General features: G+C 44.4%; 3 protein-coding genes across 3 annotated transcripts; 2 read left to right on the top strand and 1 right to left on the bottom strand.

Annotated features, from left to right (window-relative positions):
- The first annotated feature begins 9,237 nt into the window (after nucleotides 1-9,237).
- LOC123077656 (probable glucuronosyltransferase Os01g0157700) lies at nucleotides 9,238-10,884 on the top strand. The gene is made up of 2 exons (XM_044499952.1): nucleotides 9,238-10,283; nucleotides 10,401-10,884. Exons 1-2 carry the CDS (start codon nucleotides 9,322-9,324, stop codon nucleotides 10,882-10,884), a joined length of 1,446 nt encoding a protein of 481 aa, XP_044355887.1. The 5' UTR covers nucleotides 9,238-9,321.
- Nucleotides 10,885-10,950: 66 nt separating this feature from the next.
- LOC123077657 (mitochondrial import inner membrane translocase subunit TIM14-3) lies at nucleotides 10,951-15,007 on the bottom strand. The gene is made up of 3 exons (XM_044499953.1): nucleotides 14,749-15,007; nucleotides 13,768-13,946; nucleotides 10,951-11,348 (listed from the first exon to the last, which is right to left on the bottom strand). The coding sequence occupies exons 1-3, from the start codon at nucleotides 14,749-14,751 to the stop codon at nucleotides 11,192-11,194; spliced, it is 339 nt and encodes a 112-aa protein (XP_044355888.1). The 5' UTR covers nucleotides 14,752-15,007; the 3' UTR covers nucleotides 10,951-11,191.
- A 3,389-nt stretch (nucleotides 15,008-18,396) lies between these two features.
- Nucleotides 18,397-20,535, top strand: LOC123077659 (cell number regulator 8). The gene is made up of 3 exons (XM_044499954.1): nucleotides 18,397-18,722; nucleotides 19,649-19,851; nucleotides 20,081-20,535. The coding sequence occupies exons 1-3, from the start codon at nucleotides 18,488-18,490 to the stop codon at nucleotides 20,318-20,320; spliced, it is 678 nt and encodes a 225-aa protein (XP_044355889.1). The 5' UTR covers nucleotides 18,397-18,487; the 3' UTR covers nucleotides 20,321-20,535.
- Nucleotides 20,536-23,535: the final 3,000 nt, after the last annotated feature.

Here is a 23,535-nt window from a genome sequence, read left to right on the forward strand (position 1 = left end):
CAATCTCATCAATAAGGAGCTCAAAAAGGGTGATAAAACCCACACATATGTGAGGAAGAAAAAGAAAAGATGGAGAAGCAAAGGTAAAAAGGTATCCCTCCCAAATGATGCTGCTCCTATTATTGTTATGCCTATTACTCATTATGATGATTATGATTGGGAAAGTAAAGATACTTGTTATAATCTAGAAAATCTTTTTGGCACCAACTTAGAAAGTTGTGATAATAATTGCTATACTATTGGTGCTATCCATATTATTAATGATGAGAATGATTATGCTTGTGATATGCAAAGGCCCAAGCTTGGGGATGCTATGTTTGATGAAAATGACATGTTTGAGAATTTATTTGTGGCAATTAATGTTTTTCCCGAGCTTGGGGATGCTATGTTTAATGAAGATGATATTTTTAGTCCTCCCAGTTTTGATGAGGAAATTTATTATGATGATAGCATGCCTCCTATTTATGATGATTGCAATATTTATGAATGTGGGTTTGGAAGAGTGTCAACGTTAGGAAGTAGTGATCCCACTATTTTGGAGGGTGTTGAATCTTATTATAATGATCAAAGTGGATTTGGAGAACTCATGACTTTATTTAGTAATGATTCCACTATATTGGAAGAGGTTTCAATCGATTATGATGAGAACAAAGTTGCTACTTATGATGATTATTGTGATGACACTTATGTTATAAAAAGTAGTGATGATTATATTTATAAAGCTTGTCATAACTATGATTACCCTTTTTCTGAACATTATTATTTTAGTGTGGAAACAATTTATAGTATTCGAGTTTCTTATGATACTCCCACCATTCCGAATGAGAAGAGTTTTGCTTATGTGGAGAGTAATAAAATTTCTATGCTTATGGATCATGAAAGTAATGCTTTATGTGATGGTTATATTGTTGAATTCATTCATGATACCACTGGAAATTATTATGAGAGAGGAACTTATGCTTTTACATATTGCAATAATATCACGTTCTCTCTCTATATGTTGAAAATCTCGAAGTTACGCTTGTTTTGCCTTCCTATGCTAGTTGATTCTTGCTCCCGTAAGTTGTTTGATCACAAAATCCCTATGCATAGGAAGTGGGTTAGACTTAAATGTGCTTGTCATATGCTTCATGATGCTCCCATTATATTTCAATTCCTATCTTTTATGCAAGCATCGTTGAAACCATCTTGCCTAGCAAAAAGGCATTAAAGAAAAGCACTTGTTGGGAGACAACCCAATGTTTCTACCTACTGTTTTTGTGTGTTCACATGATTAGGCTACTGTATTAATCATATTTTATAGCTTTTGTTTCAATAAAGTTCCAAGTAAAGCCTTTGGGATAGTGTGGATGATAGTTGACTTGATTCTGTGCAAAAACAGAAACTTTTGCTCCCAGTCCAGGAATTTTGAAAATTCACTGGAACATGCTTTTGATCTGAATTTTTTACACAAGATTGATATACAAATTGTCTACATTGTCCGAATTTTTCAGAATTTTTGGATTAATAGAAGTATGGTTGTTGTTCAGATCATTACAGACTGTTCTGTTTTTGACGGATTCTGTTTTCAATGCATGGTTTGCTTGTTTTCTAGTTTCTATGGCTTATATTGGTCAATATAAATTGTAGAAATGATATGCTACGGTAGGAATCGTGTGAGAACAATTATGAGTCTTGTCTTGACAGTACCAAAGTGAATGATTTGTCTTTATCATACTAACCATCTCACGAAGTTCCGTTAAGTTTTGTGTTGTGAAGTTTTCAAGTTTTGGGTAAAGTTTCGATGGACTATGGACTAAGGAGTGGCAAGAGCCTAAGCTTGGGGATGCCCAAGGCACCCCAAGGTAAAATTCAAGGACAACCAAGAGCCTAAGCTTGGGGATGCCCCGGATGGCATCCCCTCTTTCGTCTTCGTTCATCGGTAACCTTACTTGGAGCTATATTTTTATTCACCACATGATGTGTGTTTTGCTTGGAGCGTCATTTTATTTTATTTATATTTTCTTGCTGTTATTCAGAGACATGTTTTCTATCTTTTAGTTCAATAAAAAAAAGTCAAGTATAGCCTTTACCATGCTTATTTTACAAGTCTATATGTTTCTGTATGAAAACAGAAAGTTTGTTGTTATGTTTTGAATATTGGTGAATAGTCAGAACATGATAAAATCTTGAAATTTTTACACAATGAGTAACAACAAATTTTATACAGTGTGGTAATTTTTCAGAATTTTTGGAGTTAGGGAAGTATGATTCCTCTTGCATTCTTTACAGACTATCCCTTTTAGACAGATTGCTGCTATGTTTGCATTGTTTGCATAAGTTTGCTTGTTTAATGATTCTATTTGAGGATAGGAGTATTAAGTATGCAGAGGCATTTAGTATGCAATGTCAAATAATAATTTTAGTGATTTTCTACAGTAGAGAATGATAAGGTTTTGCATTGATTTATACTAACTTATCTCACGAGTTCTTGTTGAGTTTTGTGTGGATGAAGTTTTTTAGATTTAGGGAAACCGCGATATGAAAGGAACTAAGGAGACACAAAAGCTCAAGCTTGGGGATGCCCAAAGCATCCCTAATTAATATTTCAAGAAGTCTTAAGCGTCTAAGCTTGGGGATGCCCCGGTAGGCATCCCACCTTTCTTCTTCAACAACTATCGGTCAGTTTTGGTTGAGCCTAAGTTTTTACTTCTTCACATGATATGTGATATCCTTGCAATGTCATTTTATTTTGTTTTGCTTGCTATTTGAATAAAGTACTTAAGATCTGAAATTCTTAAATGTTAGAGAGTCTTCACATAGTTACATAATTATTCGACTACTCATTGATCTTCACTTATGTCTTTTGGAGTAGTTTGTCAGTTGCTCTAGTGCTTCACTTATATCTTTTTAGAGCACGGCGGTAGTTTCATTTTGAAGAAATTTTTGAACTCTCATGCTTCACTTATATCATGTTGAGAGTCTCTAAACAGAATGGTAATTTTCTTTGGTTATGAATTTAGTCCTAATATGATAGGCATCCAAGACGGATATAATAAAAACTTTCATATTAAGTGCATTGAATACTATGAGAAGTTTGATTCCTTATGATTGTTTTGAGATATGAAGATGGTGATATTAGAGTCATGCTAGTGAGTAGTTGTGAATTTGAGAAATACTTGTGTTAAGGTTTGTGAGTCCCGTCGTATGCACGTATGGTGAACCGTTATGTAACGAAGTTGGAGCATGAGATATATTTTTATTGTCTTCCTTATGAGTGGCGGTCGGGGACGAGCGATGGTCTTTTCCTACCAATCTATCCCCCTAGGAGCATGCGCGTAGTAATTTGTTTCGATGACTAATAGATTTTTGCAATAAGTATGGGAGTTCTTTATGACTAATGTTGAGTCCATGGATTATACGCACTCTCACCCTTCCACCATTGCTAGCCTCTCTTGTGCCGCGCAACTTTCGCCGGTACCATACACCCCCCCCCCCATATACCTTCCTCAAAACAGCCACCATACCTACCTATTATGGCATTTCCATAGCCATTCCGGGATATATTGCCATGCAACTTTCCACCATTCTGTTTTATTATGACACGCATCATCATTGTCATATTGCTTTGCATGATCCTGTAGTTGACATCGTATTTGTGGCGAAGCGACCGTTCATAATTCTTTCATACATGTCACTCTTGATTCATTGCACATCCCGGTACACCGCCGGAGGCATTCACATAGAGTCATATTTTGTTCTAAGTATCGAGTTGTAATTGTTGAGTTGTAAAGTAAATAAAAGTGTGATGACCTTCATTATTAGAGCATTGTCCCATGTGAGGAAATAAAAGAAAGAGGAAAGGCCAAAAAAAGAGAAGGCCCAAAAAAACAAAAAAAAGGGAGAGAAAAAGAGAGAAGGGGCAATGCTACTACCCTTTTACCACGCTTGTGCTTCAAAGTAGCACCATGATCTTCATGATAGAGAGTCTCTTATGTTGACACTTTCACATACTAGTGGGAATTTTTCATTATAGAACTTGTCTTGTATATTCCAACGATGGGCTTCCTCAAAGTGCCCTGGGTCTTCATGAGCAAGCAAGTTGGATGCACACCCACTTAGTTTCTTTTTGAGCTTTTATACACTTATAGCTCTAGTGCATCAGTTGCATGGCAATCCCTACTCACTCACATTGATATCTATTGATGGGCATCTCCATAGCCTGTTGATACGCCTAGTTGATGTGAGACTATCTCCTTCTTTTTGTCTTCTCCACAACCACCATATTCTCTTCCACCTATAGTGCTATGTCCATGGCTCACGCTCATGTATTGCGTGAAAGTTGAAAAGGTTTGAGAACATCAAAACTATGAAACAATTGCTTGGCTTGTCATCGGGGTTGTGCATGATTTGAATATTTTGTGTGATGAAGATGGAGCATAGCCAGACTATATGATTTTGTAGGGCTAAGCTTTCTTTGGCCATGTTATTTTGACAAGACATAATTATCTTGTTAGTATGCTTGAAGTATTATTGTTTTTATGTCAATTTTAAACTTTTGTTTTGAATCATAAGGATCTGAACATTCATTCCACAATAAAGAAATTACATGGATAAATATGTTAGGTAGCATTCCACATCAACAATTCTGTTTTTATCATTTACCTACTCGAGGACGAGCGGGAATTAAGCTTTGGGATGCTTGATACGTCTCCAACGTATCTATAATTTTTTATTGTTCCATGCTATTATATTATCTATCTTGGATGTTTTATATGCATTTATATGCTATTTTATATGATTTTTGGGACTAACCTATTAACCTAGAGCCCAGTGCCAGTTTCTGTTTTTTCCTTGTTTTTGAGTTTCGCAGAAAAGGAATATCAAACGGAGTCCAATTGAGCTGAAAATTTACGGTGGTTTTTTATGGACCAGAAGAAGCCCCCGAAGCAAAAGAGTTGGGTCACAAGAGCCACGAGGCCTCCACAAGGGTGGAGGGTGCGCCCTACCCCCCTGGGAGTGCCCTCCGACCTTGTGGTTGACTCGGACCCCCCCCCCCCCCCCGGACGTGAAACCGACGCAAAAATTCCTATAAATACATAAACCACCGAAAAGAAACCTATATCGGGAGTTCCGCCACCGCAAGCCTCTATAGCCACGAAAAACTAATCGGGAGCCCGTTCCGGCACCCTGCCGGAGGGGGAAATCATCACCGGTGGCCATCTTCATCATCCCGGCGCTCTCCATGAAGAGGAGGGAGTAGTTCACCCTTGGGGCTGAGGGTATGTGCCAGTAGCTATGTGTTTGATCTCTCTCTCTCTCTCGTGTTCTTGATTTGGCACGATCTTGATGTACCGCGAGCTTTGCTATTATAGTTGGATCTTATGATGTTTCTCCCCCCCCCCCTCTACCTTCTTGTAATGGATTGAGTTTTCCCTTTGAAGTTATCTTATCGGATTGAGTCTTTAAGGATTTAAGAACACTTGATGTATGTCTTGCATGTGCTTATCTATGGTGACAATGGGATATTCACGTGATCCACTTGATGTATGTTTTGGTGATCAACTTGCGGGTTATGTGACCTTGTGAACTTATGCATAGGGGTTGGCACACGTTTTCGTCTTGACTCTCCGGTAGAAACTTTGGGGCACTCTTTGAAGTTCTTTGTGTTGGTTTGAATAGATGAATCTGAGATTGTGTGATGCATATCGTATAATAAAACCCGCGGATACTTGTGGTGACATTGGAGTATCTAGGTGACATTAGGGTTTTGGTTGATGTGTGTCTTAAGGTGTTATTTTAGTACAAACTCTAGGGCTGTTTGTGGCACTTATAGGAATAGCCCAATAGATCGATCAGAAAGAATAACTTTGAGGTGGTTTCGTACCCTACAATAATCTCTTCGTTTGTTCTCCGCTATTAGTGACTTTGGAGTGACTCCTTATTGCACGTTGAGGGATTGTTATATGATCTAATTATGTTATAATTGTTGAGAGAACTTGCACTAGTGAAAGTATGAACCCTAGGCCTTGTTTCCTAGCATTGCAATACAATTTTCGCTCACTTTTGTTACTAGTTACCTTGTTGTTTTTATATTTTCAGATTACAAAAACCTATATCTACCATCCATATTACACGTGTATCACCATCTCTTCGCCGAACTAGTGCACCTATACAATTTACCATTGTATTGGGTGTGTTGGGGACACAAGAGACTCTTTGTTATTTGGTTGCAAGGTTGTTTGAGAGAGACCATCTTCATCCTACACCTCCCACGGATTGATAAACCATAGGTCATCCACTTGAGGGAAAATTGCTACTGTCTTACAAACCTCTGCACTTGAAGGCCCAACAACGTCTACAATAAGAAGGTTGCATAGTAGACATCACTCGCCAGCCACATGAAGAAATGGCATTGCAAGGGCGATTTGGATTTCCACGTGAAGGCCGTCGTTGGCGACACTTCGAGGCCCATGAAATTTGCCGCATAAGCAGATCGGGTCGAGAAGCGCCCATCGAGCTCCCAGGCCCAGGTAGTTTTGTCCTCCACCTCCTCCAATAGCTGCGTGCCTTGAACCCTTTGCCACAAGTCTAGGAACTGCCCTAGTGCCCTGCCCGTTAGGTCTGGACTGATGTCACCTGTCCATGCATCGTTTGAGAGTGCTTCTGAAATCCGTCTTGTGCTTCGGATCCGCTTCGGAATACGATCATATATGTCTGGAGCCAACTCACGTATCCGATGGCCATCCATCCACCTATCCTCCCAGAATAATGCGCTCTCGCCGTTGCCTACCGAGGTCCTTACCGCAGCGTGATATAGGCTTGAGACTCGGCCGGTACCTGCGGAATTCCGCCCAGGGCCTTTCCTTGTCAGTCTTCTGTAACCAGGGCCACCTTGCATGTAGTGACTTGTTTAACCATCTGAGATTTGGTATTCCTAGCCCGCCAGCCCACTTGGGACGACATACATCTTCCCAGGCCACCGAACACTTTCCTCATGTCGCTTCTTGCTTGCCGCACCAGAGAAATCCACGGCAAATCTTATTGAGCGCCTTGATGGTTTTTGTCGGAAGGCTCAGAGCTAGCATGGAGTGAATTGGAATTGCGCAGAGCACTGAGAGTACGAGCGTGAGGCCCCACTTTTCAGCAACATTGCCGCCTTCCAATGCGGCAGGCAGTCCGCCAGTTTGTCGACCAAAACTTGCAGTTGGGCCGCATTTTGGTTTCAAAGAGTGAGGGGTAGACCCAGGTAGCCTACACGCTACTACTTCAAAGTTCAAACCCCGGACCAATCCAACCGCAACGCTTCTAAGAGCATCTCTAGCAGACCCCACATCCCGCCGGCCCGCAAAACGCGTTTGCAGTTCGCGGAAAAACGGCTTTACGGGCCGGTGCGGACAGCCGCAGATGTAGACCCCGCATAACGGACCTGTAAAAAAGGATATTTGCGGAATATGCTCTTTTACGGGTCGACTTTGCGGGGTCTGGTCTGGCGCCGCTCCTCCCGGCCCGAAAACTCTAAATTTTGCACCTTAATTTGATCCAACATAATGCATTTCTTTGCTTTTTCAACGACATTGCATACATAAGACATCACCAAATCTTTGCTAGAATAGCAAGACCAAAGAAAACAAGAACCTCAAGTATGCATTTTAGAAGATTTCCAACTTCCATAACTGCTCCCACTAGTTGGACTAATATCTTCTCCATGCATTCATTGTTGATCTGTAGATTCTTGATTTTGCATTCTTCTTTCTTCATCTTTGGTTCGAAAGAGGTAGACGTTGCTTTCCCTCTAGTTGCACATGCAGCCGCATCATTGCCTTCGATTGTACTAAGGAGTGCACGAACGTCTATTAAGTTTTTTTCTATCAATAAATCAATGTATTCGTCTTCCCAAAACCAAAATGAGCATCCATCTTCCTACACGCATGAATGAGCATGTTCGAAATGAGCTACCGAAAGTGAACCAAAGAATGAGCTACCACAAAAACAGCACGTACCCCGTCGTTTTCGCATTTGAAGAACACCCATCCGGGGTGCTTCGGCGTGCCCGAGGTTAGCCGCAGCACTGTCCGCGTGCAGTCGTCGCACTGTATGAGCGGCATCGGCAAGCCACAGAACCGCTGCGCGAGCGCCGAGCCCGGCGGACAGCCGGCCGAATCCATGCCCGCAAACCGTCGGCGGCGGCGGGAGGACGAACCCGTACCTGCATGTGGCGATGCGACCTTGGTCGGGCTGCGCGAGATGCTCCCCGACTCCATCGCTTGGCGCAGCCACCGGCGACCGAAAATGCCAAATCCGGCCGCCAGCGATGAAGGGCCACAGATCCGCAACTTTCCGGCCCGCCGACGCTGGAGGGGGTGGCGGAGGGCAACCTCGTGCGTGTGGCGGCCTTTCGGCGTGCTCCCGCCGGCTACTTTCGCCGAAATGTTGGGCGGCGGCCCGGCGGCGGGGCGAGGGGGAGAGGGGAGGTGGTTGGTGGAGAAAAGCGTGGGCTGAAATGTCCTCCCACCAACCGCTCCCGCTATATGCATGGCACCGACGGGGCGGGGCGGGGCAAACCCGCGTATTCGCGGGTTGGGGTCAAGTTTTTACCGCGCCCCTCAAAATTTTTTGCGGGCCGGCCACGTTTGCTGGGTGCGGGATTTTCCACACCGACCCGCATTTTGACAGTTATTTTGCAGGTCGGACGTTTTGCGGGGTCTGCTAGAGTTGCTCTAATAAACTGCATTGCGAACTTGCAACACGTACCTCTACAGAACTGCCAGATGTGCTTGGGAGAGTGCAGCAGATGGCACATTTCTGAATGTTCTGCTTCTCAATCTGATGCAAGTACCATAGTACTCTCTTCGTAAACTAATATAAAAGTGTTTAGATTACTATTTTGGTTATCTAAACATTCTTACATTAGTTTATAGAGGGAGTAGTATATATTGTTCTTTCGTTGCAATATATTGTTTGCAATTTCCGTTGACTGCCACTAAGGCACTAAGCAATGTGCTTTAGGGACACGCTGCTAATTTGGCAGCTCAGACAGAGGAACTTAGAAATGCACCGACAGTCTTCTTGCATTGCACTTTGAGAGGGTTGACGTTCCAAAAAAAATATCGGAATTGTCAAATACAGTCGTGCTAGCAAGTCGCAGCAGCAGTTGGCAAGTCAACCAATGCCAGCACCGAATTCCTCCTCTCCCCTTTATAAACCAAGCTCAGCGTCTCCTCCGTTCAACCAGATTCAATCCGGCGATCTCAGAGCTCTCCTGCTTCCATCTATCTGAAGAAGTTCAGGCGAGAGTAGCAGAGCAGCTAGGGAGAGGAGAAGCAGCAGCGGTAGCTAGGGATGGACTCCGCCGAGAGGTCCAGGAAGAGGGCGCAGCGATGGAGCAAGCGCAAGGCCGTCGTCGTCCACCTCGCCGTCTGCTTCGTCGTCGGCGCCTTGGCGCCACTGGCCGCCACCCGCGGCCCGGGCATCCGTGATGGCGGTGTTCAGCGAGTGGCTCCGCCGTCGCCCCCTGCTGCCCCTGACATTGGCCTCCTGCTGATCGTCACCGTGACAAGGCCGGACGAGGACGGCATGTTGCAGGAGGCGTCGCTGACGAGGCTCGGGCACACGCTGCGGCTCGTCCCGCCGCCGTTGCTATGGATCGTGGTTGGTGCCGAGAACAGGTCGGCGTCGACGGTCCAGGTGCTGCGGGGCACCGGCGTCATGTTCCGGCATCTCACCTACGCCGTCGACGAGAACAACGCCACCAACATCACCACCGCCGTGAACAATGCCACCAACAACAGCACCGTGGAAGCCAGCGCCACCACCGCCGTGAACAACTTCACCAACAACAGCACCATGGAAGCCAGCGCCACCATCGCCGTGAACAACGCCACCAACAACAACACCGTGGAAGCCAGCGCCGCCGCCACCACCATCGCCGAGAAGAACGGTACCAACAACACCATTGTCGAGAACAACACCACAAACAACAACACCGTGGAAGCCAGCGCCACCAACACCACCGACACCGCCGAGAAGAACGGCACCAACAACAGCATTGTCAAGAATAACGCCACCAACAACAACACCGTGGAAGCCAGCGCCACCAACACCACCACCGCCGCCGAGAAGAACGGCACCAACAACACCATCGTCGAGAACAACACCACTGGGAATGCCGGTGACGAAGGAGACCTGAAGAGGAACGTGGCGCTGAGCCACATCGAGCGGCACCGGCTGGCCGGGGTCGTCCACTTCGCCGCCACCTCTGCCATATATGACCTCCGGTTCTTTGAAGAGCTCAGGCAGACTCGGTGCGTCCTGCTTTCCCTTCTCTTGCAGCTTTGCAACATGTTTCTTTCCATTTTGCGAATTTTGTCACCCAGCACAAGAGCAACATAATAACATCACTTGTGCAATTCTTGATCCAGGGGCGTTGCAGCATGGCCAACGGCAACTGTGTCATCAGCAGACCAGAGAGTAACACTACAAGGACCAACCTGTAACTCATCACAGATAACAGGCTGGTACTCCGAGGACTCAGGAATCAATGCAACAGCGACACATACAACAGATGCGGCTGCTGCACAAGATACAGGCGCAATCCGCAACAGCTCCTGTTTACCTCCTGAAATAAGCATATCTGGACTTGGGTTCAGGAGCTCAATACTCTGGGAATGGTTCATCAACAGCAACATCTCTTCAGGAGGCAGCTCTCAGGACTACATCCAGCTTGTACGACAAATGGCAGTCGGCGACGAGGACGGGTGGAAGGGCATCCCTTCTGACTGCTCCGAGTCACGGATAATGATGTGGCACCTTGAAATGCCAAAGCACACTCCAGAAGTTGAAGAACAGGAGACTCCACGAGAGCAAAGTCTATTGGAGGAAGACGAAGAGGACTATATGAATTGATATTGCGAGCTAGAGAAGAACCATATTGCAGTACAGCTATATCAATAGAGTAGATAGATGAACAAATGTCACGCAAAACTCAACACGCATGTAGTACATCATTTATTCCTTAACCCAGCACAACTTTGGTCTTGGAAGTGTCAAACAGTCAAAGAACCTGCTACGTCTAAGACATCTAATGTTCTTTCTCCAGAAATTTCAGTGATACACCAAGGCTTTTGTCTGCCTTCTAGTTCTAGGTGCAGAGTCTGGAGGTGCAAAAATAATAGTATCTTCATCCGGTGAGCACATTTTGCATGATATATGATCAAAAGGCTGAACCACCTCCTTTAGTTTTCCCCAGCAAAACATCTTTTGCCTCGTTGATCTTCGACGCAAGGTAATGGCTTCCTCCTGCATCCGGGTGATTGGCAACCATGACCCTCTTGTGTGCCTCTTTCACCTTATCAGGACGGACGTTTTCCCTGAAGGAATCAAAAGGAAACATGGCAACTTAACAATGATGATAAGACACACAAAACACGTCTCAAATCATAAATCACAAACAAAATTGTTGAATCACAAGTAAATGGCACTTATTCAAATGTCAGAATGACCAGTCTGGCATGCCAAGATGCATATAAATTTAGAAGGAAAAAGATGAAGACCTAATTCTACATGTTGGTCATATAAGTACAGGGGACACTATCAACGAAAAAAGATAGCAGGTCAATAATTGATAACTCCTCCTTCATGAGCTCAACAGTTTGTTTTTAATCAACTGAGTAAATATCTTTCTGGCGACGTGCAGAAAATTCAGAAGGACAGGCCTGAGGCAGAGGTGAAGTACTCAGCACTTGTGCCAAGAGGTTCTGGGTTCGACGCAGCCTCGCTGCATTGGACTTTGCAGGAGTATGGTCCTGGGTTTGACGCAGCCTCGTATAATCCTTCCCCAGACCCTACCTGGTGTAGGAGCTTCTAGCAATGGGTCTTTCTTTTCTTTTTTATATGTACAGAAAAGTCGAGACATATCATTGCAAGCAGGCGCTCAATTTGCCAGGGAATTATTTGCTGATGCATTCAACTGACCTCCAGGCCAAACTAGAAACATATATACAACATTGCACCTAGTTTGAGATGGCAATTCTATCCTTTTATACACAGGTAATTACTCAAAAGGCTCCTTTGGATAGGTTCAGATTTCAGAACTAAGATCCATGTGAATTCGGTCAGGAACCAAGCATTTTAATCCAAATCAAATCTAATGGGGTTGTGGGGTGATAAATTGATCCAACAGACTGTTCGCAACAAACTTAAGCCCAGATATATTCTCACCCCAAGCCCAAATATCACTACAGCTGTGGGCCTGTGGCCTACTTAATCTCACTCTTAAATCTTGTTCCACTTTAGCCACTATGATGGCCTGAGCCTTTACAACGCAACATCTGTCTCCTTATTAACACCGATCTGCAGAAGGGTGACGGGAACACAGGAGCTCAGCTCGGTTAAAGTTTAGACTTTGTCAGATGGCAAGCCAGTTCTATAGTTCGTGACTTGGCTGAGATGCAAGCAGTGGTCAACAAAGGTTGACTAGGTTCTCCACTCCATTATGACACTAAATGGTCAAATCTTACACCACAATTTAAACCCACTGAAAGCAAGCTATTGCTTTTGATCTTAAATGGCATTTGTAAAGTATTCTGTAGTTGGAAGTGAGAGAGTTCCCTTTGCCTTAATTGCAAGATGTTCAGCTGTAAATTAATGAAGCAGCTTAAAACCACATTTACAGCTTATGGTATAATTATTTGTTAAGTATAGCTATCAATCTGTACATGTGTATGCTAGTGTGTTAATGTCAGAATGGAGTATGGACTAAAAGTGAATCTGTTTTTAGTATGGAATTGTACAGTATCGCCACATGACTTTCTGCAAGGTTCCAAGTATCTTCTACGTACTGCAGGGAACGAAATGAAGCTAGGACAACTAACTACAAAATATTACAATTAGCTATCTCAGCAGACTACTCAGAAAGCATAACAGTTGCAGCATACGTAAAGGAAGCTAATGATGGCTATTATCCTTTTACATCACTTTTAGGGGATTTCTAGTGTCCATTTGAGAATGGTACCGGTAAAAACAAATTCTTCCCACGAGTCTGATGGGCGGGCGAAGGGGTCAAAGTAAGTTCCCTACGTGTGCTGTGCTGCATAAATTGTATCTTTCCGTGCTATTCCTGTTCTGTACAGAAGTAAATGTAATTTCAATGGCATGAGATTGAACTAGAGTGCTACATATGAATACATGTATGCTATATATAAGAATACTTGACTATGGTATGCAATGTTCAAGAAAGCGGAAAGCGTAAGCGAAGCGGAAGGCCACAGCTTAGAGCAATGAGCGCTTAAGCGCAGCTTAATCGCACTTGAGCGTTTTTTGAAATTGGCTAGAATTTGACAGATTTTGAATGATATACACATGAAAATAGGAAGCATGGCACATGGGTAATTGAAGTAGCATCTGAAATACAGTTCACACAATAGCAAATACATATCAGGTTCGCATAGCAAGCAAAATAACAACTAAAATGCAGTTCAGTTCAAATAGACATAACCTAACAGATATCATGTGGACAGAATTTTGCCAAAATATGAAGGAAATAGTTCTTGAACATAGCCTAGTAAAAAGATAAATAGCATATTTCCATTATTGCACAAGCAGACCAGCAGAAGTAGTACAAAAATTGCCAAATTTTGGTCAAATTTAGATAAAAACGCTTAATCTACCGCTTAGGGCAAAAGCGAAGCGCTTTGCCATCGCTCAGCGCTTAATCGCGCTTAAGCGTCGCTTAAAAACGCTTTCTTGAACACTGATGGTATGGGTGTTATGCTTTTATGCAACACAGACCTGATACCCAAGATTAGACCAGCTTCCCGTCGGGTCATTGTAGCTTGAAAGCCACCTTCATAGAATTTACGCATCCTTGGAACTATGGGCCTTGCCTTGTAAGCTTGCCAAGCCTGGATGCCATATCTACCCGCAAGAGCAGTGGCTGCCACAGCAAGTCCAGCTATGAGTGGTGTGGCCTGCAGAAATTGGATAAAAGTAAGTACAAACAATTGTAGCTTTACCATGTTGCATATCCATATTTACCTATTTTTTGGACACTCTACATTCATCCATCAAAGTGGAATTGAACTATCAGCTGGTCAAATAATCCAAAAGATGATTAAATAAATAAGCGTCTACTGATGAGATGCACGTAGGGAGAGAGGGACAGTAGGAATTCGCTTGCAGATTGCAACATAGCTCAAGGTACATAACTAAACATCCATGTGTTGTTACTTGTTAGTAATCGACAACCACTGTTGAGTTATAATCAATATTTAACCATCAAAAATAGATCTAGGACTATCCAGTGGGGTAAAGTCTGAAACATCATTTCTTCCCAAAATACATCTGAAATTCAGAACGATAAACATTGAGCAGGTGAAAAAACATGTGAACTGGAAATTGTGATTTACACTAATCTGGTCTCATTCTCGGCCAGCTACTAAAAGCCACTTCCATCAGCTACCAGAAGGATATAACGTTGGGACACAAAATGTCGTGAAAACCAGAAGAATTTTTCTAAATCGCTCCCATATTTAAGTTTAACTGAACAACCATGCTCCTCCCTAAGGCCAGCATTTAAGCAACATTTGATCCCCCTAGCCGCACATTGACATCACTACGCTCAGAAATGTCACAAAATTTGGATGCAACCTCCAGATTAAATTACACCTTGCTTCGATAGAATCGATTCAATCTAACGGTAACAAGCACGCAGCGATAAAAACTACTATTAATAAAAAGAAGCGTGATCTCGCGTGTTTGAATAGAGCTCACCATCTCCACGACCAGTAACTCCGGCGAGTTGTTCAAGGCGGAAGGGCGCAGAAGACGCGGCCGGTGAGTGGCTACACGCAGGTGCGTACGTGGACGGCGTTAGGGCCGGAGAGGAGAACGGCGTCGGCGGCGTCGCGTCGCGTGGAGGGTACTGGAAGCTTCGCGGCGGAGGGAGGGATGGGTGGATCGTGGAAGACGGAACCCTACTTGGGCTGGGCCTTTGGGAGCGCCCACGAACTGAGCCGAAGAGGGAAGCAGGTACATGGGACCCACTTGTCAGTTGCCACTGAAACGGAATATGGACCATTTCGGGTGCCGTCTTCCAGGTCCGAAAGCGTACTCTGGTAGAGTTGGAAAGTTGCTCAAAAAAAAAGGATAGAGTTGAAATTCGGTCTTGGATTCCCTCAAAAAGAAATGATGTCCTGATGATTTCCCCGCACGTTGCTGCGAGAATTTAAAGTTTAATTTCAGATGAATTGTCTACGAGAAAATCATCTAAATCAAAAGATACTATTTTATTACTGTAGAAATGTTTCGTACTTACACTATTTTGTGATGTGAAAGGTCACATGTTAAGAAAAATATAGTTAGTAGGGGTCAACTATCTAAGAATAGTAGATGCACATTGTTATCTTTCTTGATAAAGACGGGTTTGCCCTATTTCATTATTGTAAACCAAATAGGACTTTGTCACACCAGCTACCAAAACCAAAGAAAACCAAAGTATTAGCCTTACAATAAACCGGATTCTTCTCCAAAACCATGCAATAAGCACATTATATTTTTCGTACAGAAATGTGCTCACACCATTCACCAATTGAATAAAATTATAGTACAAATGAAGAAAAGGTCATCTTCCACATGATTACTTCGAGGATAACTAGCAAAATGTCGAAAAGCTGAGTGTCTCTGGTAGTGCGGCGAAGTTTTGAGCATTCACCATGCTTCCGTCATTTTAAATGAAAGAAACGGGGAGGAAGATGACTTCATCTATATCAAAACCACTCCCCTAACATTTCTCCTCAATGGCATTTCTAACTCCTACCCGCCCCCACACCCCACCACCACCACCACCACCACCACACCACCACCACCACCACCACCAACAACAACAACAACAACAACAACAACAACAACAACAACAACAACAACAACAACCCTTTTGTCATTCGCTTTCCTTCAGTAATGCTCCACTGACTTCTTCCATTACTAGTCAACATTTCCTATCGTAGTCTAGTCCTCCCACACCTGTAACCGTATTCAGGCAAACATAAGTTTTTGTCCATGTCCAAGGTACCACTGGTGGTCTTCACATATATTTTCTCCAGCTAAAATTAATTAAAGTTTTAGTTTTGTCTTAAATATAAAAATCTATTTGACTAGATAACGAACGTTTGGCTCTCGGCCTCCATGGAGGTCTTTTCTTGAAAACAAATCAAAATTCAAACTTTTTGGTTTCAAAAAAATCTGAAGAAAAAAATTGTGCAAGTAAACAAGGATGTTGTGTGTGTGCGCGCGTAAATTTTTAGGATGAAAAACGTTGAAATGTGACCTGTACAAAAAAAAGACAAATTCATGACCTGGGAGGATGAGTAGTATCATGTGTTAAAAAGGCCCAGATTTGTCTTTTTGCAAAGCCCTCATTTCAATGTATTTTTTCCTTGAAAATTTATAAACATGTGTGTTATGCCTTCATGTATATCTGTGTTTTTTTCAGAATTTTTGACACATAAAAAATATGAAATTTGATGAAATTCAAACTTTTCAAAAACGAGCTCCATAGAGCTGGCCTCCAAAGACAATATTCGGTTTGACAAAGTTTATATAAAATACTCATTAGATAGGCTATGTCTCATTGGATGCCCTGTCTATTAGTCTATACTTCCTCCATCACAAAATAAGCGTCTCAAAATTAGTGTCTTGAGACACTTATTTTGGACGGAGGAAGTATAAAATAGTTTGGCCGGGTCTATATAAAAAAACAATGACAACTAGCAAAGTTAAACAAGACTGAAGTTGTGCCTTATAGTGGAGACAAAAGAAAAAAACTTCAAAACAATTATCAACAATCTACATCCCCAATTATATCTGCATCAACAATCTCTTGACATCAGTTGTGATGTTGCTACCACTTTTCGTGATCTCCACGGCTACTTGCATAGCACAATCATGACATGAGGCGCCACTCAAGTGAAGACCATGCTCACACAAATTAAAAGTCAACTTGTGACAAGAGCCGGTCGCCACTAAGAGCATCGAACAACAAAGGTCACCACCACACTTGCAACGGAGATCGAGGGAGGAAGGTCACCAACACCGTCAGATCCCATTCGGCACGCTCCGACAGGCGCACCGTCCTTATGCTTTGCCATCCTCATTTGTGGCAGCAAGATCGGGTAGCAAAACAAACTCGTCGTTGCCACCGGATCTGAAGATCCACGATACACGGGCCCGTCTCGGCAATCACGTAGCGGCGCAAGATCACGCCATCGCCTACGTGCCCAAGCAGAGAACTATTGTAACAGGACAATGTCGCCCACGTATGCAAAATGGGATCGTGGCCACCCAGTGTCTCACTACCGGAGACTGCCGACCCGGCAAGAAAATCCATCGTCGCTGCTGCACATCCATGCCCTCTACCTCAAGCTGTCGTCCATAGATCTCACTTTAGAACAACGTTGAACATGCTACTTCTGGCTCTGACGATCGAGTTAGCTCCAAGACAATTCCTCCAAGAAGGTCAACGGCAAACCACCACCATTGTCTGTCCCGAGAAGGGAGCTAGGGTTTCCCCGTAACAGACACCATGAGGAAAGGAATGGAGCAATGTAGCAACACCTTTAACAAGGGATTACAACGCCCAAAGGCACCGTCGTCGTTGCTCCTGGCACGAAGCCGAGACAGAATTTCCCCAGCTCCCCTCACGCCCTCCCCTACGCATCAAACACCAGGACCAAAGGCTTCTTGCCCAACACGCCAATGAAAGAAAGACAGGCCGCTGAAGACCCATCCTAAGCGACGCTAAAGATCAGACCACAGACCTCCGTGAACCAGGCCACCACGACAAGAGCCGTGTTGTGAACTTGTGCATGTGGTGGATATGATGATCCAGCGATCATTTGTTTTTTACTTTTTTATGATCAAAGAAATATTATAAGATTCTTGGAGGATCGAAACTCTTAAAAAATAATCCTACGTTGGTCCTTTAATTATAGGAGTGGATTCCATAGGAATTTTTTTCTATGAAATCTTTTGTACGACCACATGTCATAGGAAATCTAACATCCATTCAAACATTTTTTTACAATTCCTTTGTTTTCTCCGTGACATCAAACATCCCTTGCCATTCTTATTGGATTTATTAAATGAATATTCCACTTTGATTTTATACTTTTTCTATTTCTGTATTTTCAGAGCCCCCCGAATCAAAAGGGCCTAAAAATACACAGTACAATTTCATAAAAAAAACATCTCATTCTACTCGTCCTGGCGTCCAGCGGAGTCCTCTCCACAGTTAAGAAAAAAAGAGCTCCCCACCTCCTCTGTCTTCACAGCGAAGGAAGCGAGCCATCGTCTCCAGCGTCCACGCCACGCGCTTCGCCCGCCCTATTTTACTCGCCTCCCTCCGCTCCCCCCTCCCTCCACGCTCCTCCGAGTCTCCTCCCTCCTCTCAATCCCCTCCGCCTCAACCCGCGACGACCCGCTCGCGCTAGGCTACCCCCCCCCCCCCCCTCTCGCCATGGCCGCCGCCGACGAGCACCACGAGGAGGCCAGTCCCCTCCTGCCTCCGCCCGCCGACGAGAAGCTCCCCCCGGCGCAGGATCCCGTCAAGGGCTGTGCCGATGGTGTCCCCGTCGTCATGGGTGAGCCGGTCGCCGCCCCCGACGGCGCCGCGCCGCGTGAAAGCTGGGACTCCGGGATCCTCTCCTGCCTCGGCCGCAACGACGAATTCTGCAGCAGCGACCTCGAAGTCTGTACGTGCCCCTCGTCCTCCCAGATCTCTCTCGGTTTCGATTAGGCTTCGTGGTCGGGGTATGGATCGAGAGGAATAGGTGCCTGCGCTGCTTCTATATAGCTCGATTTTGGCGGAAACATAGAATTGCCTAGGATTTTTAGTAACTTTGATAATGAGATACCTGTGACGTGTTAGACTCGGTGTGCGACTGTTATAAGATTTGTAATATGTTCGCTTCTTATTTGAAATTTAGGCGTAATAGTAGAACCAAATAGGACTTGGGACGCAACATTTTGTTGGAATTGGGTTGCTGTGAACTAGTATCAGTTGCAAAATGTGTTACATATTGACGTGGAGGTCGGGATCATGACTCCTGGAGGCCTTGAAAGTAGGAATATGCATACTTGTTTCAAGGATTAGGTAAAGTTGTCATGATACATTACATTCATTCTGAGTATGGAAGTTGCTTCTTCGAAGGCGACCCTAGCACTAAATTTTCTCTGTGCCCTTTCAAATTTCAGCTATATTGCCCCGACTGGGATGCAACTTAAGCAATATTAGTATAGGAATCTGCAAATTAGTGTTGGCTGGCTCACACATGACATTCTTAAATTTGCAGTACACATGCCTTGGAGAAGATGCATTGTTCAGTTCTAATTAAGTAGTTATGGACCCGTTGAATTACGGGCCAAGCCCAGTGGTGTGCTAAATGTTGTTATCTACCTAAGCACCTGGAATTTTGTATGCAGAGGGTTATCAGCTATTAAACATATGACAATCCTGTTCTAACTGGCCAACTAACTTGGCCATCTGAAGTTTGTATGTTTGAGTTGTTGGTGTTCGTTGTAGTGCATGAGGCGGGATTTATGGTGATGGCTCTTTCGAGTCTGCCCTTTTTGTTTAAACTCCAAAAAAATAACTAAATGGTTTTTCTATATCATTTAGGTCTTCTTGGAAGTGTAGCGCCATGTGTTCTGTATGGTAGCAATGTTGAGAGGCTTGCAGCAGCACCAGGAACTTTTGCAAACAGCTGCTTGCCTTACACTGGTCTCTATATGCTCGGGAACTCTCTCTTTGGGTGGAATTGCCTAGCCCCATGGTTCTCTCATCCCACTCGTACAGCCATTCGTCGAAGATACAATCTTGAGGCAAGCTTTCTCTCATTAAGCATTGCAACGATATATCATATATCTGTTTCTAGTTTTCACCCTTGAACATTATGAAGTAGGATGCTGGGCCGAAACTTGCCTATTGTAAAATGACTAGTCTAGTTTAAACAAATTTCTAAGACTTAACTTCTATGGGCGCTTATCCCGTCCTCCCATGGTAGCGCTGTTGCAAGCAATATACTGACATGGCTGCTCTGCATGTTTACAGGGTAGCTTTGAGGCTTTCACTAGGCAATGTGGGTGCTGCGGTGGCCTTGCTGAGGACGAGGAGAGGCGTGAGCACCTGGAGGTCGCCTGCGACCTTGCTACCCACTACTTCTGCCACCCTTGCGCCCTCTGCCAGGAGGGGCGCGAGCTGCGCCGCAGGGTTCCCCACCCTGGCTTCTACGGGCGCTCCGTCGTCGTCATGATGCCACCCACGGAGCAGACTATGGGGCGCGCCATGTGAACTGGTCCAGCTTGTACCCTGCCCTAGCTGCTCTTGTGCGCCTTGATGTTGTGTTGCCTTGGTTCTTTTCACCTCTCAGTCCGTAAATACAGAATAATGACATGTGAACATGTTGTAATGTGATTATGTGAATGTGAATCTCAACTGTTTCTATTCGTTACCAACTGCTGCTGTGTCCGTGTGAACTGCAATATATGATGTGTGCTTTTTCTCTACTCCTGAATTTTCAATGTCGAGCCCAGTTTTAGTGGGCATCCTTGCCTTTCCTATTGGTTAACATGCTGAAATGCTTGTTACCTTTTTTTACTGCTAAAATTTTGGCAGAAACAGTTGAATTTTCTGGAAAACCCTTTATTTTGCCTGATTGATTCCATGTTTTGCCTTTCTAAAATTTTGGCAGAAACAGTTCAATTTTCTGGAAAACCCTTTCTTTTGCCGTCAGCCGCGTCAGAGGGATCAACACACGTCACATGGGCCCTATGCACCACTTCAAGCAAGCGTTCCTCTTCCATCGATGATGATCCTGGAGTTCGTCTCTCACCATTTCCTCTTCCCCATAACCTCCCTTCGGTCCCTGCCCTCTTCCACCCTGGGCGGCAAGCTGTTGCTGTTGCTACAAGAGGCGCCGCTGCACTGCAATGGCTGATGTTCGACAATGGTGAGGAGAAGTTGTTGTTGCGAAGGGGCGTTGAAGCTAATGCGGCGTGCCGCCGGTGCTGCACACGACGATGGTGTGGCAAGGCAGCCGCCGCTCATTGTGCACATTGCAATCGGGGGCCAGGGAGAGGAGCTGCGCAACATGGGCCGATTCACCGCATGGTGGTGCAGGTTGGCCTCTGGGTTTGCAGCTGCAAACCATCCTGTCGCAACAATCTCCGTTGCTATAGGGGCGTCGGGACGAGTTGTAATGGGGTCACGTGGGGTCACGTGCTAGGTTGTCGCAACCGAGGGGGGGGGGGGGGGAGACGCTTTGCCCGTGCTACAAGTGAGAGCCCGGTGTTGCAACCAGGGGGTTCGCCAGTTTTGCAACATCACCCTTGCTGCGCATGGAGCATCCCGGCCCACCGGTGCCAGAATGAAGCATCACTGGGCCGCCCGTGCTGCACTGGAGCATCGCCGGTCCACGGGATGCTATGATGAATTGCCCGTGGTACAATGGCGGGGCTACTGGTCGACCGACACTCCGACGAACAAGAGACGTTGCACTGCCGTCCAGGGGGGTGTTGCTGTGATGATCGAGCACCTACACTACCTTGGTGGATGTGACGTGAGAGGAGGATGTGAGGCGAGAAGAGGAAGATGTGATGTGTTCATGCGAGCTTGCGATCAAACGACCACGTGCACTAAGATCATTCCCTAAGATCTTTCTCTAAGATCAGCCGACCGACGCCTAGCAGCTGCCCAATTTTCGGTACGACGTAAACCCTACTTGCAAAATCCTGTTGCGCAACAAAGCGATGTACATTCCAAATTGCCAACACCTTGGGTTGAGTATGATTTTCGTGCACTCCCCCCTACATGTTTGCTAAATCCATCATTTAGTTTGTGCTGCGAATTCGTCGTCAATTAGGTAAAAACAATTTGGAAAAGATATTATAGTAACTAGCAAAAATGCCCGTGCGTTGCAACGGGAGATGAAAAAATAGTACATATCTCTAAAATGACAAGCATTTCAAGACCTTCATCTATGCACGTCCTCTGTTGTAACATGACGTATCATCGATCGATTGAGGGTAGGTTATTTAGGATGCCATTTTGAAACATGAGATGTGGTCGCAGGCCACTTATTAGTTCATTCTGGAAAAAAAATGGACGTAATGCCACAAGCTAAATTTAAAAATAAACGGAAAGAAATATATGGACGTAATGCCACAAGTTTTATTGTTGATCAAATATATGGCACTCCATAGATAAACAAAGAGTGGTCAGAATTTTATTGGTGAATTTGGATTAAATTAAATTTCCTTGGTTCATCAAAAAGAAATAAACTTGCTTCCAATTGGAAAATAACCTCTGCACATGATGCTCAATGGAAGCAAATATTTGTGTAAATCTATGCAAAACTAAATCAGTGAAATACATGATGCAATTTCAAAGAAGAAAATGCAATATCGCTTATATTATGACAAAAGGTCCGTTCAGCTATACTTATCGCTGTTCTTTGGAATATTTGGAATATTCGAAAATGTATTTTGTTTTGATTTTAATTAAGTGGCTCAGGCCGGTGTATGTCTGTCGTAGTCCCCCTCAATCGAAAAAGGAAAATAACTTGAGAAACTCACGTCATGTATTCATGTAGGCAAACAACTTAAGCAAGACACCAAGGGCATCGTTCCTCTCCTGAATAAAGAACAGGAGGTGCAGTAGAATAATAACATCAGAGACTAATTTAGTTAGGAGATGAAGTAGGGATGCAAGTTCGTTACCGCCGGCTCGTCGTGGCCGAAACCAAGTGGCGCTCCTGCCTGCACACGTAAGTTGTCGCCTCGTCCATGGGCTGCTCCAGCCCGCACGCTCAGCAAAGAATCATGTTTTCCTGAACATCCACTTTGATCTCGGAACCTTCTCTGAATTGCCGTGGGGTCGCGTGGGGTCGGGTCGCGCGCGCTGACAGAACCCGGCCATGGCGTCCGCAGAGCCCCGCACCATAGACGGCATCTACCTCACACGCGCTCGGCGGCGCGGACCTCGCGACAGGCCCTCACCAGCGGCATGTATTTTCCCCTCATAAACGATCATATATCCATCCATATTCCTCCTGTTTAGATGCGGCATATCTTTTCTCATTGGGTCATCACCATCCATCTTCTTCCTCAGTTTTAATTTCTTTGTCCACCCTTCCCTATTGATCCCAACTGGCTTATTGATTTGAATTTGCAGTCATACTTAAATTGGCTTATTTGCGTGTAAGGTAGCGAGGTGGGATTATATAATAGGGGACTAAACCATCTTTTCTGCACATACTCGTGGCTGGCTCAGTTGGACGTCCCCTTCTCTCAATTGTTGGTTGTGAGGAGGCTGCTTGATTTGTTTGATGGGCTGAGGCCCATGCTGCTAGCTGGTTGGGACGCCTTTGACTTACGGGAATTTTAGTTAGATACTCCCTCCGTTCCGAAATACAAGTTTTTTTAGACATTTCAAATGAACTACAACATATAGATGTATGTAGACATATTTTAGAGTGTAGATTTACTCATTTTGCTCCGTATGTAGTC

This window comes from Triticum aestivum, chromosome 3D (assembly GCF_018294505.1).
Source record: "Triticum aestivum cultivar Chinese Spring chromosome 3D, IWGSC CS RefSeq v2.1, whole genome shotgun sequence".
In the NCBI taxonomy this organism is placed as follows: domain Eukaryota; kingdom Viridiplantae; phylum Streptophyta; class Magnoliopsida; order Poales; family Poaceae; genus Triticum; species Triticum aestivum.